The sequence below is a fragment of the Entelurus aequoreus genome, linkage group LG23 (assembly GCF_033978785.1).
Source record: "Entelurus aequoreus isolate RoL-2023_Sb linkage group LG23, RoL_Eaeq_v1.1, whole genome shotgun sequence".
In the NCBI taxonomy this organism is placed as follows: Eukaryota; Metazoa; Chordata; class Actinopteri; order Syngnathiformes; family Syngnathidae; genus Entelurus; species Entelurus aequoreus.
In genome coordinates this window covers 21,388,444-21,406,309 of record NC_084753.1, presented here as the reverse complement: position 1 = coordinate 21,406,309, position 17,866 = coordinate 21,388,444, and the positions used below count along the sequence as shown (strand labels likewise).

Here is a 17,866-nt window from a genome sequence, read left to right as displayed (position 1 = left end):
CTTGTTGAAGAAATAAATAAAAAATTTAGTACAAACCACTCAATTCATATATCTTCACTACCCTGCACTACGTTTTAAAAAAATATTTTTTATGGAGATTATTTTTTTGTAATTTTTTACGAAGTAGTTTAATCCGAGAATAAATTGCAATATTTTATTTTAAAGAAAAGTAATTTCACTACAATACATGCAGAGTTATAATGATAAATTGACTATATATATATATATATATATATATATATATATATATATATATATATATATATATATATATATATATATATATATATATATATATATATAATAATGATAAAAGATAATGTTAGACCAAAAGAGTTGTATTATTACAAAAGATAAAGCAAAACAGTTATGAATTGTAAAAGTCTGACAAAAAATGTTTTATTTTGTTTTGCATATTAATTTATTTTTACTTTATTTTGACAATATCACAACTTTTTTGTGTAATTTTACAACATTCCTCTCATAACTTTTTTATTTCTCTGGTTCTATTAGAGCTTTTGTCTTGTTTTGCTTTTTTCCTTGACATTTAAAATGTATTTTTTTAATTGCAATTTATTTTTCTCGTAGCGTTACATTTTGAAAAAAATTGGGAATTTCGGGAAAAGCAGAAATTCTTTTGAAAATGGTAAAAAAAAACTTGAATGGTCTGAATGAGTTGAAATGGTTGGTATTGGAATTGTTCAAATCGGTCGAGAAATGTTGAAGTAGTAACATGTTGAATTGAGAAATGGTGTTACGGAATTCTTGGAATTTCAGGAAAACCGGGAATTTTTCCAGTTAAAAAAACAACTTTGTTTTTTGTCCTGATTAAGAGAAATGTTTTGACAGTGGAACGGTTGAAATGCGTTGAAAAATGTGAAAGGAGTAGTCGAAATTAAGGCTGGAAATAGGCGACCAAAAAACGGGAATTCCTGGAAATTTGTTGAATGTGGAAAAATTAATTGTAGTTTGAATGTCCAGAATGAGTTGAATGTGTTGAAGGTGGAATGGTTTTAATCGGTTAAAAATGTGGACATTTGAAAAATGGCCAATTCATTTTGAATGGGGAAAATGAAAAAAAAAAAGGAAGGAATTATGGGAAATCCGAGATATCTTTTTAGAATTGTTGAAGTAGAGTTCAAAATTTTGAAGTTGGAACGGTTTGAATCAGCTGAAAAATGTGGGAATTGTGGAACTTTGAAGAATGTCCCATTGATTTCAATGGAAATTTCCCCCAAACTTGAGAATTTCGGGAGAAGCGGGAATTTTTTGGAAAATGGTAAAAAAAAACTTAAATGTTCTGAATAAGTTGAAAGGGTTGGTGTTGGATTTTTTTTCTAAACGGTCGAGAAATGTTGAAGTAGTAACATTTTTAATTGAGAAATGGTATTGCGGAATTCCTGGAATTTTGGGAAAACCGGGAATTTGTCCATTTCAAATAACAAGTTTGTTTTTTGTCTGATTAAGAGGAATGTTTTGATGGTGGAACGGTTGAAGTGGGTTGGAAAATGTGGGAGGAGTACTCGCCAGAAAAAAGGGTGGAAATAGGGCTTTGGAAAACGAGGTTTTCTGGGAAATCCTGAAATGTTTTGGAACTTGGAAGAAGGGAATGTTAAATTTCCAGAATGGTGGAATATGTTAAAGTGGAATAGGTTGAAAAATGTGGAAATGGTGGAAGTTTGAAAAATGGCCAATTCCTTTTGAATGGGGAAAATATCCCTGAAAACTTGGAACTCTGGGAAATGTGGGATTTTTTTGGATTTTTGTCAAGGGAAAGCCTGTGATTCCCGAATTGGCTGAACAGTTTGAAGTGAAATGTGGAAGGTATAGCGCGCCAAAATCTGGAGAAGAAGAAGTTGAAAAAATAGATGCATTTTGGTGTAGAAAACCATATGTGTGAATGGTGTGGAGCAGTCACACAATAAAGTGTACATTTTTGTATTCAGTCTCATTGTCTTGCTTGGTGTCTAAACCTGATGTGGCCTTAACACAAAACTTGCACTGGTTCTTGGGGCCATTTTATCCCCTTTTCCTTCATTTAAAGAATTACATTGAATTACTGAACTCAACTGCTCTTGTCACAGTAAGTCTGTCTAAAAAAAAAAAAACCACACAGATTGTACAATTTCCAAGTGAGTTGCAGTCAACTATTTGCTGTGTTACATCTCAGCAGCAACAACAACAACAGAGTTGTAGAGTAGTTGCAGCCAGCATGTGGTCTTATTACCTCGTAAAAAAGCAACAACAAGTCTTGCTCGGTGACATGGCCGGTCATGTGCGCTCAATCCCCGCCATAAGCCGCTGGGGTTTCCAGCAGAAAAGGAGCGGAGAGCTGATCAATACGCAGTGTGGAGCGCACATGATCCCTCACTAGAGACGGCCCTCGCGCAACAAAGGGGCTCTTTGTGCGGGGCATTCATAATTCAGCAGAAGCTTGATTATAGATCACTTTTCTGCTCTCAGTGCAAACAATGCAGGCATTACCTCAAACTGATGCACATGCTCTCTAATTTGAGCACACAATGGATTTATCGCTTTGTTTTTGTGTCAACTCCCGAAAAAGCTGCTTACATCAGGGGTTTATTCTAAACGGTTGTGATTAAATTAACAAATTGAAAGAAAAACACGGACAAATCAATATTTGTGCTGTGGAGGGGCGTTAGCCGCTAGCTTGCTAGTAAGACTGCTGCAGTGCGTTGACGACACGGTTGTTCTCTTGTCGCTCTCATAGATGTAGGACTTTTTTTCTTGCAAAATTACGCCTTTTTTTTTCCTAAAAAAAAAAAGAAAGAAAGAAACCGACTTGTTGTAGGTTCATGTTTTTTTTATTGTAAAATTACAACTTTTTTTTTTTTTTAAATAAACCTATTTTTTTCGTGAAATTATGAATTTGTTTATTAAAGAAAAACAAGAAGGAGAATAAACTGAATACTAAATGTATTTATACGTTATTTATTCTCTCAAGTTCGTGGGACCAACTTTTCTAGATATCTGGGTTTTGTCACATTAAGACTTCTTTAAAAAAAAACTACTTCTCAAAGTTTTATGCCTGTTTTGTAAAAAAAATTATGACTTTTTTCTTAAAACAAATAAACCAACTTTTCATAGATTTATGACTTTTTACATAAAATTCCGACTTTTTCTTAAAAAAAAAATACAAACTGACTACTCACAAATTTTTTTCTATTTTTTTTCTTGGAAAACTACGACTATTTTTTTTTAAGTGCATTGAGGACGCGACTTCTTATAGACTCATGACTCTTTTTTTTTTAGAAATTGGACATTTTTTTTCATAAAATAAATTTTTCTTAAAAATAAAACTACATTTCATAGATTTATAACTATTTTCGCAAAATTACAACTTTTTTTCTAAAAAAAAAAAAAAAGAGGAAATGACAACTCATAGATTTGACTTTTTTTCCGTTAAATTACGACTTTTTTTTCTTAAAAATGAAACCAACTTCTCATAGATAAGACTTTTTGTGACTGTGTTTTCTGCTCTCAGTGCAAACAATGCAGGCATTACCTCAAACTGCTGCACGTGCTCTCTAATTTGAGCACACAATGGGTTTATCGCTTTGTTTTTGTGTCAACTCCCGAAAAAACTGCTTACATCAGGGGTTTATTCTAAACGGTCGTGATTAAATTAACAAATTGAAAGAAAAACACACACGAATCAATATTAGCGGCGGCCATTCCCATTCCATTGATGGCAAGACTGCTACAGTGTGTTGACGACGCGGTTGTTCTATTGTCGCTCCCATACATTTAGGACTTTTTTTTCTTGCAAAATGACGACTTTTTTTCCTAAAAAAAAAAAAAAGAAATAAAGAAAGAAACCAACTTGTTGTCGGTTAATGGGATTTTTATTGTAAAATTACAACTTTTTCTTTAAAAAAAATAAACCTACTTGTCATAGATTTGTGATTTTTTCGTAAAATTATGAATTTGTTTATTAAAGAAAAAAAAAGATGGAGAACAAACAGACTACTCATAAATGTATTTATTCGTTATTATTTATTCAAAAAGTGTGTCGCCACGCATTTATTCTCAAGTTTGTGGGACCAACGTTCAATAGTTTTATGGGTTTGGTCAAATTAAGACTTCTTTTAAAAAAAACTACTTTTCATAGATTTATGACTATTTTCGTAAAATTCTGACTTTTTTTCTAAAAAATAGATACTGATGACTCGTAAGTATTTATTTATTTACTTTATTTATTTAAAAAGTGCATTGTCGCTGTCAAATTTGCAGGACCGATTTCTTATAGACTCATGACTTTGTTTCTCTTAGAATTAAGACTTCTTTCAAAAAAACAGCTTCTCAAAGATTAGACTTTTATTTTTTTTTAATTCAAACTTTTTGTTTTTAATAAACCAACTTCTAATATTTTTCTTGTAAACTTAGGACTTTATTTAAAAAAGTGCATTTTGGATGCGGCCGTTTTCTTGTCGCTGTTGCTCGTCTTTTTCAAATTTGTGGGACCAACTTTTCGTGAATTTGGACCTTTTTTTAAAAAGTAAAACTAAGACTTTTTTTTTTTTAACTTCTCATAAATTTCCCTTTTTTTCATAAAATTTAGATTTTTTACTTTTTTTTTAAATAACCCAACTTTCTTAAAAATAAAACAAACTTCTCATAGATTTGACATTTTTTCGTAAAATAATTTTTTTCTTAAAAATAAAAACATTTCATAGATTTATAACTTTTTTTTGCAAAATTGCAACTTTTTTGTCTAAAAAAGAAAAAGAAACTGACTACTCATAGATTTTTCGTAAAATTCAGACTTTTTTCTTTAAAAAAATAAACCAACTTTTCATAGGTTTATGACTTTTTTTTGTAAAATTCCTAGTTTTTTCTTAAAAATGAAACAAACTTATCATAAATTTGACGTTTTTTTCGTTAAATTCTCTTTTTTCTTAAAAATAAAACATTTCATAGATTTATAACTTTTATTTGTAAAATTGCAACTTGTTTGTCTAAAAAAGAAAAAAGAAACAGAAACTGAATACTCATAGATTTTTCGTAAAATTCCGACTTTTTTCTTTAAAAAATAAACCAACTTTTCATAGATTTATGACTTTTTTTTGTAGAATTCCTACTTTTTTCTTAAAGATGAAACAAACTTCTCATAAATTTGACGTTTTTTTTGTTAAATTCTGTTTTTTTTCTTAAAAATAAAACAACATTTAATAGATTTATAACTTATTTTGCAAAATTACAATTTAAAAAACAAAAAACAAATAGACACTGACTACTCAAAGATTTATGACTTTTTTTTCGTAAAATTACGGATTTTTTTATTTTTTTTTAAGTGCGTTGAGGATGCCGCCGTTCTCTTGTTATTGTTGCTGTAAAATTTGCAGGTACGACTTCTTATAGATTCAAGACTTTTTTTCCCACAAAACTACGACTTTTTTTCTTTAGAAAAACAACCAGAAATCAACTTTTCATAGATTTGACTTTTTTCTGGCAACATTACAACTATGTATTGCTTAGGTTTTGTGTCGCCTCCCCAAAAACTGCTTACATCGGGAGTTTATGATTGCATAAACAAATTGACACACAAGTCAATATTCACCTGTCGTTCCTCTCTTCGTGTTGCAGAACTCCATCCGCCACAACCTGTCCCTGCACAGCCGTTTCATCCGTGTCCAGAACGAGGGCACAGGCAAGAGTTCCTGGTGGATGATCAACCCTGACGGAGGAAAGGGCGGCAAAGCCCCTCGCCGCCGCGCCGTCTCCATGGACAACAGCAACAAGTACACCAAGTCGGCCCGTGGCCGTGCCGCCAAGAAGAAGGCGGCACTGCAGGCTGCGGCTGCCGCGGCCGGCGAAGGCAGCGCCGACAGTCCCTCCGGTCTGTCCAAATGGCCGGGGAGCCCGACGTCGCGAAGCAGCGAGGAGCTGGATGCCTGGACGGACTTCCGCTCCCGCACCAACTCCAATGCCAGCACTCTAAGCGGCCGCCTGTCCCCCATCCTGGCCAACCCGGAGCTGGACGAGGTTCCCGATGACGAGCCGCCTCTCTCGCCGATGCTCTACGCCAGCCCCGGCAGGGCTTTGTCCCCGGGGAACGCGGCCAACACGCCCAACGGGAAGGCCGTCCCAGCAGAGCTGCCTCGCCTGGCGGACCTGGCTGGTACCATGAACCTGAATGACGGCATCACAGATGACATGATGGACGAACTGCTGGATAACATCAACTTGGTGCCAACCACTCCGGGACAAGTCCCTTTAAACGGCTCCTCAGGGTTCGCTTTTGTCCCCAAAACCAACGGGCTGATCTCGCCGTCCCCGGCTCCCGCCCCCGCTTCCAACTCTCCGTCCAACAGCGGCGGTAACTTCAGCAACTCCATCTTCGGCCCGCACGCGCCGGGCTCCTCCCTGCGTCCGGCGCCCATGCAGACCATCCAGGAGAACAAGCAGACGTCCTTCTCCGGCATCGGCACTTCGCGCTTCGGGAGCGTGATGCTGCAAGACCTGCTCAACTCGGACAGCCACATCCCCAGCGACGTCATGATGACGCAGTCGGACCCGCTGATGTCGCAAGCTAGCGCCGCCGCCGTCGTTTCCCAAAACTCGCGCCGCGGCCTCATGCTCCGAAACGATCCCATCATGACGTTCGGACCCGGCAGCGGACTTCAGGGCAGCCAGGGGGAGATGGTGCAGAGCAACAACCACAACCAGAGCACCATGAGGTCCATGAACAGAGGTCTGAATCTGACCAACGAAGTGAACTCTCTGGCCAAACAGCAGCTCCTTCTGTCGCCTGTGGGGGTGAACGGCTCCTCCTCCATGCAGATTGACACCTCCATCTTCTTGAACGGAGCGGTGAGCGGCACCGGGGGACTCTGCCAGGACCGCTTCCCCACGGATCTGGACCTGGACATGTTTAACGGCAGCCTGGAGTGTGACATGGACTCTATCATCAGGAACGAGCTGATGGACGCCGACGGCCTGGACTTTAACTTTGACTCACTGGCGAACATGAACGGCGTTGGCGGCTTCACGGCCACCAAGCAGGCGTCTCAGAGCTGGGTACCCGGTTGAGGAGCTTCCCCGTGGAGCAGGTACGTCTCAAAAACATTCTTTTTAATTTAATTTTCACGTTTAAAGGTATGTACTACAACAATGTTAAAATGTAGTAATTCTACTGTTGTCCAGATACTTCATAGCTATTCCTTGTCCTCCGGTGATAATAATACTTGAAAAAAACATTGTTTGTGTGCTGCCGTGTAGGCGAGGATTGCTGACGTAGAAATGGCATTGCACTGTGGAGGGACGTTAGCCGCGAGCTTGCTTGCTGGAATGCTACAGTGCGTTGTTCTCTTGTCCCTGTCAGATTTGCGGGACTTACTTATCATAGATCCATGACTTTTTTTCTCGTAAAATTACTTTTTTTCTATAAAATAAATGAACCGATTTGTTATTATTTATGACTTATTTTTCTCGTAAAATTACCAAGTTTTTTTCTGTATTCGTAGAGTGACGTTTTTTTTACTATTAAACAAACAAACAAAAAAGTTTTGTTGTACATTGACTTTTTTTCTCGTAAAATTGCAGTTTTTAATTCAAACAAAATTAACTAACTTTTCATAGATTTACGATTTTCTTTTTGGCCAAAAAAAGTACTTGTTATAGATGTTTTCCTTTTTTTCCTCATAAAATACCGACGTTTTTTCTATAAACAAAATAAGCCAACATCTCATAGATTTATGACTTTTTTTCTAAAATAAACAAAAAGGAAACCGACTTGTTACAGATTTTTTACTTTTTTTTCCTGTAATATTACAAATAATTTTCTTCAAACAAAATAAACCAACTTCTTGTAGATTTAGGACTTGTTATAGATCCATGACTTTTTTTCATAAAATTACAAAGTTTTTTCTTTAAACAAAATAAACCAACTTCTCAAAGATTTATAACTTTTTTTTTTTTAAAGTTGTTTTCTTTTGTGGCTGTCACTGCCACTGCCAGGAACCAACTTCTCATACATCTATGACAATTTTTTCAGAAAATTACAACTTTTTTCTCAAAAGAAAAGAAAGGGACTTTTTTATCGTTAAACTACAAAAAAAATTCTTTAAACAAAATAAACCAACTTCTCATGGATATATGACTTTTTCTTGTAAAGTTGCAACTTTTTTTTCTTCTTTTTTTTTAGTGCATTGGTCATTTTGCAGTAGTTGCCTGCCTTTTTTCACGTAAAATAAAATACAAATTCAAAAATTCTGTAAAGTTACGACTTGATTTTTATTTAAAAGTGCATTGGTTGTTTTATTTTGTTGCTGTTGCTTGTCGCTGTCAAAAAATTATTAAAAAAAAAACCTAATAAATAAATAAACCTACTTCTCATATAGATTTACAAGTTTTTTTTCCACCTAAAAAAGAAACAGACTTGTTATAGATTTTTTACTTTTTTTCTTGTAAAATTATGAAGTTTTTTCTTTCATTAAAATAAACCAACTTCTCATAGATTTATTTACTTTTTTCTGAAAAAAAACCTGACTTGTTAAGATTTTGTACTTTTTTTCCCATAAGGTTACGAAGAGTTAACTTTGAACAAAATAAACCAACGTCTCGTAGATTTAGGACTTTTTTTCTTTAAAAAAAAAAAAAAAAAGATTGTTATAGATCCATTACTTTTTTTTCAGTAAAATTAAAAAGTTTTTATTTTCAACAATGTAAAACAACTTCTCATAGATTTATGACTTTTTTTTGTAAAATTACGACTGTTTTTTATTAAAAAAAAAAGTGCTTTGGTCATTTTCTTTTGTGGCTGTCACTGCCAGATGTGCAAGACCAACTTCTCATTCATCTATTTTTCTCGTACAATTACAACTTTTATCTCAAAAGAAAAGAAAGCAACTATTTTTTTATAGATTTCTTGATTTTTATTTAAAAGTGCATTGGTTGTTTTCTTTTGCAGCTGTTGCTTGTCGCTGTCAAAAATTTAAAAATTTAAAATAAAAAAAACACTTGTTATAGATTTTTTTTCTTTAAATAAATTAAACCAATTTCTCATATATGTATGACTTTTTCTTGTAAAGTTACGACTTTTTTTAATTTTTGAAGTGCATTGATTTTTTATTTTTTTTTGCAGCCGTTGCTTGTCGCTGTCAGATTTGCGGGAGTCACTTCTCATAGATCTATGACTTTTTTCATGTAAAATAAAAAAAATTTGAATAAAAAAACAAAAAGGACGAGAAAAAGACGGTTTTTCTCGTACAATTACAACTTTTATAATGTATGTTTTCTGCTGGATCTACTCTCTATTTTATGCTGCCTTTTTTTTTTGCTGCAGCTGTTACATATACTGTAATATTGTACACGGTAATGGGGATTTGTTATATATTGTATATATTTTATAAAAATATAATATAATATAATAATATAATATATCAGTATATGTAATATACTGTATATATAATATGTAAATATTACATTTATGTTATATTGTATACTGCAACTTACTACATTTTTTGTCTACTTTATACCTGCATTATCCTTTCCAACCTTACCCTTTCCATCCTTTGTAACTGTGGAATGATTTCCCTTGTGGATCAATAAAGTTTGTCTAAGTCTAAGTCTATTATCTCCAAAGAAAAGAAAGCCTATCTCAGCTCCAGCACCTCCTGTGACCCCGAAAGGGACAAGCGGTAGAAAATGGATGAATGGATGGAAAAGAAAGCAACATTTTTTTGCATCAAATTACAAAGTTTTCTTTTCAAACAAAATAAACCAACTTCTCGTAGATTTGCGACTTTTTCTAAAACATGCATCAAATTAAAGTCAAGTTTGGTTTAAAAAGTTTAACAATCCTTTCACATAAATAAAGTGTAAACCTTAGCTTATATTTAGAGCTTACATTAACTTTACAGGCAGTGCTTTAAGTAACATTTTAACATCCCAAACTGTCATACCAACGTAAAAAGTTCAGCGCTTTGTAATAAAACTTTAATAAAGTGCAAATCTGCCTCCCAGACACATAATGAAAAACACTTTTTTTTAAGCTATATTTGAAGCAATGTCATGATGGACGGTCATACCTTTATTTTTTAATCATTTAATGTAATCTTGTAAAAATAACCGTGCAAATGCACCATGGGTATTTGTGTCCAGTGTTTACACGGTCAAAGATTGTACTCACCTGGAAGGTACCTTCACAATGGGAGACGCCATTACAGTTCCATGTTCCTTGTTACACACACGCAGGAGTCGCATGCATTCCATTGGTAGTGCGCGTCTTGCCATAACACCGACTCAAATTTGAGAGCAAGCTGCAACAAACGCGTTGTCTATCCACAATGCGAAGGCGGTTCTAAGACACTAATCCTTACCACCATGGCGGAAAATACACTTGAGTTTTTTCCATGTAGCCTTATCACTGGAGGAATAGAGGGCAAGGAATGGGTAAACATGCTACACACACATACATCAAACAGGACGACACAAGGAGCTAACCGCTGAAGCTTCAATGTAAAGTAGGAGTGATCGATTTAGATACTATCAATACCTAGTATCAGTATGTACGCCATTAAATGATTAGTGACATGACCTGTTTTTCAGGTGATGCCTTGTCATGCTTTTGTTATTTTCCTAAGTTTGCACTGCAAAAAGTCAGTGTTCAAAAAATACAATAATTAGGAGTATTTTATTTGAACTAAGCAAAATTATCTGCCAATAGAACAAGAAAATTTGGCTTGTCAAGACTTTCCAAAACAAGTAAAATTAGCTAACCTCAATGAACCCAAAAAATACCTTAAAATAAGTATATTGTCACTAATAACAAGTGCACTTTTCTTGGTAGAAAAAAAAGAGACCTTTTTGCTCAATATGTTGAAAAATATTCTTAAATGAAGTAAATGCTAGTGCCATTATCTTGACATAATGATATGCGCTCGGCATTACACTACCGTTCAAAAGTTTGGGGTCACCCAAACAATTTTGTGGAATAGCCTTCATTTCTAAGAACAAGAATAGACTGTCGAGTTTCAGATGAAAGTTCTCTTTTTCTGGCCATTTTGAGCGTTTAATTGACCCCACAAATGTGATGCTCCAGAAACTCAATCTGCTCAAAGGAAGGTCAGTTTTGTAGCTTCTGTAACGAGCTAAACTGTTTTCAGATGTGTGAACATGATTGCACAAGGGTTTTCTAATCATCAATTAGCCTTCTGAGCCAATGAGCAAACACATTGTACCATTAGAACACTGGAGTGATAGTTTCTGGAAATGGGCCTCTATACACCTATGTAGATATTGCACCAAAAACCAGACATTTGCAGCTAGAATAATCATTTACGACATTAGCAATGTATAGAGTGTATTTCTTTAAAGTTAAGACTAGTTTAAAGTTATTTTCATTGAAAAGTACAGTGCTTTTCCTTCAAAAATAAGGACATTTCAATGTGACCCCAAACTTTTGAACAGTAGTGTACATTTCTTGAAACCAGCAAATTTATACTAAAAACTAATGTATTGTTCTTAATGGAAAGGCAACAAGGCAACCGCTTGTTACTCTCGGGGTCTCCTAGCCGCTCAGGCAAATCATATTGCCTAAAAATGTATTTTTCCATCGATAACATGACATCATCGCGCCAAGTGCGTGCTCTTTCAGTCAATTAGTGCGCATATATACAGCCCGGCCAAAAAAAATTTAATTGTAATTTTGAGGAATTTATCTGAATGTGCATGGACTATTTCTGTTCAAAATTGTTTGAAATGTCAAATGTTAAATGTTTAAATATTAACTGTCAGTTTACTGAACTGTGCCAACTGTACTACTATAGGAGTACTTATTTTCTATTGTTTCATTGGAAATAAAACAGCAAAGTCAATTTGGCTGTCGTCTGTTTTAATTATGAAACACAATTGTGTCAAAATCATGATTTTTTTTTTTTTCATGCTTGAAATAAGAAATTATTACTTTAAAAAAAGTAGTTTTATACTTGTGAGTGTTGATGACACAGCTTTGCAACAGTTGATATTCTAGTTTCAATCATGTTTTACTCAATATAGGTCATCAAATCTCAGCAACAAGCTGTAATATCTTACTGAGATCATTTAGGACCAAAACCCTTAAAGGCCTACTGAAATGAAATTTTCTTATTTAAACGGGGATAGCAGATCCATTCTATGTGTCATACTTGATCATTTCGCGATATTGCCATATTTTTGCTGAAAGGATTTAGTAGAGAACATCGACGATAAAGTTCGCAACTTTTGGTCGCTGATAAAAAAAGCCTTGCCTGTACCGGAAGTAGCGTGACGTCACAGGTTGTGGAGCGCCTCACATCTGCACATTGTTTACAATCATGGCCACAAGCACAAGAGCGATTCAGACCGAGAAAGCGACAATTTCCCTATTAATTTGAGCGAGGATGAAAGATTCGTGGATGAGGAAAGTGAGAGTGAAGGATTAGAGGGCAGTGGAAGCGATTCAGATAGGGAAGATGCTGTGAGAGGCGGGTGGGACCTGATATTCTGCTGGGAATGACTAAAACAGTAAATAAACACAAGACATATATATATACTCTATTAGCCACAACACAACCAGGCTTATATTTAATATGCCACAAATTAATCCCGCATAACAAACACCTACCCCCTCCCGTCCATATAACCCGCCAATACAAATCAAACACCCGCACAACACACTCAATCCCACAGCCCAAAGTACCGTTCACCTCCGCAAAGTTCATACAGCACATATATTTCCACAAAGTTACGTACGTGACATGCACATAGCGGCACGCATGTACGGGCAAGCGACCAAATGTTTGGAAGCCGCAGCTGCGGTCTCACGGTAGCGCGTATCCAACTCAAAGTCCTCCTGGTAAGAGTCTCTGTTGTCCCATCTCCACAAGCATGCGTATCCAACTCAAAGTCCTCCTGGTAAGAGTCTCTGTTCTCCCAGTTCTCCACAGGCCAATGGTAAAGCTTGACTGTCATCGTTCGGGAATGTAAACAATGAAACACCGGCTACAACGTAGCCGCTACGTGTTTGTGTAGCTGCAGCCGGCCGCTAATACACCGCTTCCCACCTACAGCTTTCTTCTTTGCTATCTCCATTGTTCATTAAACAAATTGTAAAAGATTCACCAACACAGATGTCCAGAATACTGAGGAATTTTGCGATGAAAACAGACGACTTAATAGCTGGCCACAATGGTGTCCCAAAATGTCCGCTACAATCCGTGACGTCATGCGCAAACATCATCATACCGAGACATTTTCAGCAGGATATTTCGCGGGAAATTTAAAATTGCACTTTACTAATCTAACCCGGCCGTATTGCAATGTTAAGATTTCATCATTGATATATAAACTATCAGACTGCGTGGTCGGTAGTAGTGGGTTTCAGTAGGCCTTTAAAACAAGTAAAAGACTCTAACATAAAATCTGCTTAGTGAGAATAATTATCTTATTAGACAGAAAATAAGCAAATATCACCCTTATTTGAGATATTTAATCTTACTTAGATTTCAGTTTTTGCAGTGTGGTGTTTATTTTGTTTATGTTCCCGTTGCTAGTAGCGCTTGAGCTCGCACACCCGTTTCTGTTTGTTGATTAGTGTCGCCACATGCCGCCATCACGAATCACACACCCTTATACACCCGCCTCGCCGTTCCCTTGGCGCAGGTCCAATGTTTGCCACTGGGGTACATTGTGAGCTTCGCGCTACTTCAGACGTCCGTGCGTTTTTGATGCTATGCTAAGACATCCAATTTTTTGCCTTGTGCTCCACGAGCGCCTCCGAGCGACTCGCCGTTTTGTATTTTGCCTCGTCATTGGTGACAATTAGATGTATTTTTGTTTCATTATTATTGTTCTTTTTACGACAATCATTTTTGGGGTGGTTTTTGTTATTGTTCACGTACAGCAAGTTACTGGATACAGGAAGACTTTGAGGCAAAACACAAATAATTAAAATGGTAGCCAATAATAATATTTGTTTATTAGATTTTTGACATATAGAGTCCAGAAATACCATTAAACTAAATTATATTAATTAATTAATTAATACAATTAAATTAAATACAACTAAATTCTATTAATTAATTAATTTATTATTACAATTAAATTAAATACAATTAAACACATGTCAAATGTTCCTTCTTTCCTCCCCCAAACAAGTAGACCACATAAATTACATATAAAATCAAATAAAAATAATAAACTAAAAAAGAAAAAACAGACAGCTGCACTCCTGAATATCCCCAACATGGTGCAGCAAAACACAAAATCAGACAAATGGCTCATCAATTATCTACCTTGGAATTACTTTTCAATGGGGGTTAAATTTGAGATCAGTCTCTTTCACATATGTAAGGAAACCACCCCCATACTTCCTGAAACTTTATACCGGTACTAGTAAAGTACCGCGGTCGTAATGAATTAAAAACGGTACTATACTGCTTCTAAAAATTGCTGGTAAAACGAGCAGGGGCGCATGTTAGGCAACGCACGCAGTACTAACAAGCAGAAACAGTGCGGAGATAGAAAAGAGAGAATATACACATTTTGGCTTAAAAAGCGATGATAAAGTTGAAGCTATTAACATTGACGCACCACTGTGCAAGACGTTCATAGCTCTTGCTCTTGCTCTTGTTAGCGAGCTAGCGGCTAACGTCCATCCGCAGCCGGCAGTGTTTTAGCTACTTCTAAATCACTAATCCTCGCCTCCATGGCGGCAAACAAAGTAAGTTTCTTACAAGTATCATCCCTGCAGGACGAGGAATAGCTAAACATGCTTCACTACACACCGTAGGAGGATACAAGAGCTGACCGCTAATAGCAAGGTAGCGCTCCTGAATGTAAACAAATGGGTGGATCTACACAGAAATTGACTGTAACGATACCAAGTAAAAAAAGCCGTATATAGTCGATACTACAATGATTACATCAATACTGATTTATTATCGCAAAATCTTTTATTTTTTTATTGTTTATAAATTCAGGAAATATGTCCCTGGACACAGGAGAACTTTAATTATGACCATTGGATGATCCATGGTATTGGATTGGTAGTATCACCTAAATCTTATGTAAAGTATCCAAACAACAGAAGAATAAGTCTTTATTTACATTTTAACAGAAGTGTAGATAGAACATCAAAACAGAAAGTAAGCAAATATTGAATAATCAATTTTCTACCGCTTGTCCTTCATAATTTTGACAAAATAATAGAATGAGAAATGACACAATATGTTACTGTATATGTCAGCAGCTAAATTAGGAGCCTTTGTTTGCTTACTTACTACTAAAAGACAAGTTGTCTAGTGTGTTCACTATTTTATTTAAGGACAAAATTATTTGATTCCAATAAGAAACATATGTTTAATGTATCATAAGATTATATGTTAAAATTAGGCAAATAATGACATTTTTGTGGTCGCCTTTATTTTGAAAAGTATCAATGTATCGAAATACATTTTGGTACCGGTACCAAAATATTATCGGGACAACCCTAGTATGTAGTATTCAATACCACACATTTAATCATCTGATTCACAACAATACTAGAAAATTCTACATTTTATCAAAGTGGGTTGTGCAGTAAAAAAGGGGATTTATATGGCACCAATCGTCGCGGTTTACCCCGACACGTGACGCGTGTCACTTTATCCGCCAGACGGCAGGAGAGTATAACCGGAAATGTGTTTTGTGGCTATTCCAACTTCGACCTCAGCGCCGGTTGCCATTTAATATGACTTTTTCTAAAAAAAAATTACTACTTTTGCAACATGACTTTTTCTCAAAACCGTTTTACTTTATTCTTGCAAGATTATAAAAAATAATTTACTTTTGCTAAGTTATGACTTTCTTTTTTTATATATAAAAACACAAAGGACTTTTCTTGTAATAAGACTTTTTCTCAAAAATGTTCTGCTTTACTTTTGTGAGATTATGATTTTTTTCTAAAAAATAGAAAAATAAATACAGTTCTTTAATTGCAGGATTATGACTTTCGCTTTAAAAAAAAATTATGAAAGTACCGTTGTTGTAACATTATGACTTTTTCTCAAAAATGTTTTACTTTATTCTTAGTCTTATTCTTACGAAATGTTACTTTAATTTTGCAACAATATGACTTTTTCTCAAAAATGTTTGACTTTATTCTTGCAAGATTATAAAAATGTAATTTACTTTTGCTAAATTATGACTTTTTCTATGAAAAAAACAAACAAACAAAAAAAGACCATTCTTATAATATGGCTTTTTCTCAAAAATGTTTTGCTTTACTTTTGCAAGATTGTGAAATTTGACTTCACTTTTGCAACAATAGGAATTCTTCAGGGAAACAAAAAAAAAAAACCTACTTTTGCGATATGACTTTTTCTTAAAAATAAAAACTACTTTTGTAATATGACTTTTTCTACATTTTATAAAAGTGCGTTGTGCAGTAGAAAAGGAGATGCATATGGCACCATTCGTCGTGGTTTACCCCGACACATGAAACGTGTCACTTTATCCGCCAGTCGGCGGGAAAGTATATCCTGAAGTGGGTTTTTGTGGCTATTCCAACTTCGACCACAGCGGCAGTCGCCATTTGGAGCGGCGCTTTCCGTCCTTTTCAGCAGACTGCATTGAAAAATGATTCAACCACTACCCCCTGCTGTACTTCAGTTACTTTACTATAAAACGTTTTTCAGGTCTATAATCTATTGTCAAAGTTTTGGATCGGTATGGGGTTGTCAAAAATCATCATTGAATCTTTTTTTTGTTTTGTTCCCCCCTGCAGGTCCAAACTGTGTACTGCAGGAGGAACACAAATCCAGACCCGCACTCTTTTTATTTGCCAAAAGCAGCCATCAGCACATCAAATACCAACCTTGTGTTTACAGAGGAAGACTTGTCGAGAGCTTTAACGCTTTGCTCCAAAGCCCCGCCACTTACCCTCCAGACCTCCCTTGACCACCCTCCCCCCGCTCTTTCGCCGACGAGGCGGGAAAAGGCCCGACGAGACTTCTCGGGGAAAAAAAGCCTCCTCCAAAAAAAACATAAAGTGGCGGAATTATGCGAGTGGCCGCGAAAGAGACATCAGATGGAGGCGGACAACTGGCGTGCTGGAAGTCTTGTCTTGTATTTTCCTCCCTGATTTGAAATGACTTTGTTTGTTTTCTGACCTATAATCGCTTCTACGTGGACATGAGTTAGCGATGAAACGCCGCGCACGTCCACTTTTGAATTTGAAGGGCGTTTGTGTCCGACGGCGGAAGGAAGGACACAGGAAGAAAAATAGTCCCTTTGCGGGTTTTTTTGTGCAGCGCAAGAAGGCTTTTAAATGATACATGTATGATGTAGCGGAAAAAAAAAAAGGGTGGGGGGGGGGGGGGGGGGACATTTCTGCACATTACAGGTGCTATGTAAACAGTGTTGACTTTGTCATTGTGTGCACCCACCTCCGCCTCCACAAGCCCACACAGCTGCAGCCACTCGGGGCGGGGGCGAGGCTGACCCCGTGCAGGGTGGGGTTCGGAAGCCATTTATTTCTCCAGTTAAACAATAAGCTCTTTTATTCTGTACGTTGCCAAATGACTTGAATCACGCAGTAGGATATGCTGGCAGCGCTCATATCCACAGTTTATCACACTCAGTCAGGGTAAATATTGACAACATGGAAACAATAGCAGGTGTTGTTTGTGGCGCTCTGTATGCCCAATATGTCCAAACACTCAGGGGGAGGGGCGACGTGTATTCTCGTATCTTTCGTTCAAATTCACATTTCCTGGATTCAAATGTCATTTTGTGAACTTGTAACCTGTGAACTTCTTTGGCCGTCAAGAAGCGGAAGGATGATAGGGTTCGATTTCAACCTTTTTATTGTTTATGAAATATTTTGACGGCTACGAAGGAGTAT

The 17,866-nt window shown here is 36.1% G+C and overlaps 1 protein-coding gene across 1 annotated transcript in view; it reads left to right on the top strand.

The window, feature by feature from the left end:
- Positions 1-17,332, top strand: part of foxo3b (forkhead box O3b) — a 125,753-nt gene extending 108,421 nt beyond the window's left edge. The window contains exons 3-4 of the mRNA XM_062034058.1: positions 5,608-7,073; positions 16,748-17,332. Coding sequence (XP_061890042.1) covers positions 5,608-7,053 — 1,446 coding nt within the window. The 3' untranslated portion in view covers positions 7,054-7,073; positions 16,748-17,332. The remainder of the gene's footprint in view (positions 1-5,607; positions 7,074-16,747) is intronic.
- The last annotated feature ends 534 nt before the right edge of the window (positions 17,333-17,866 follow it).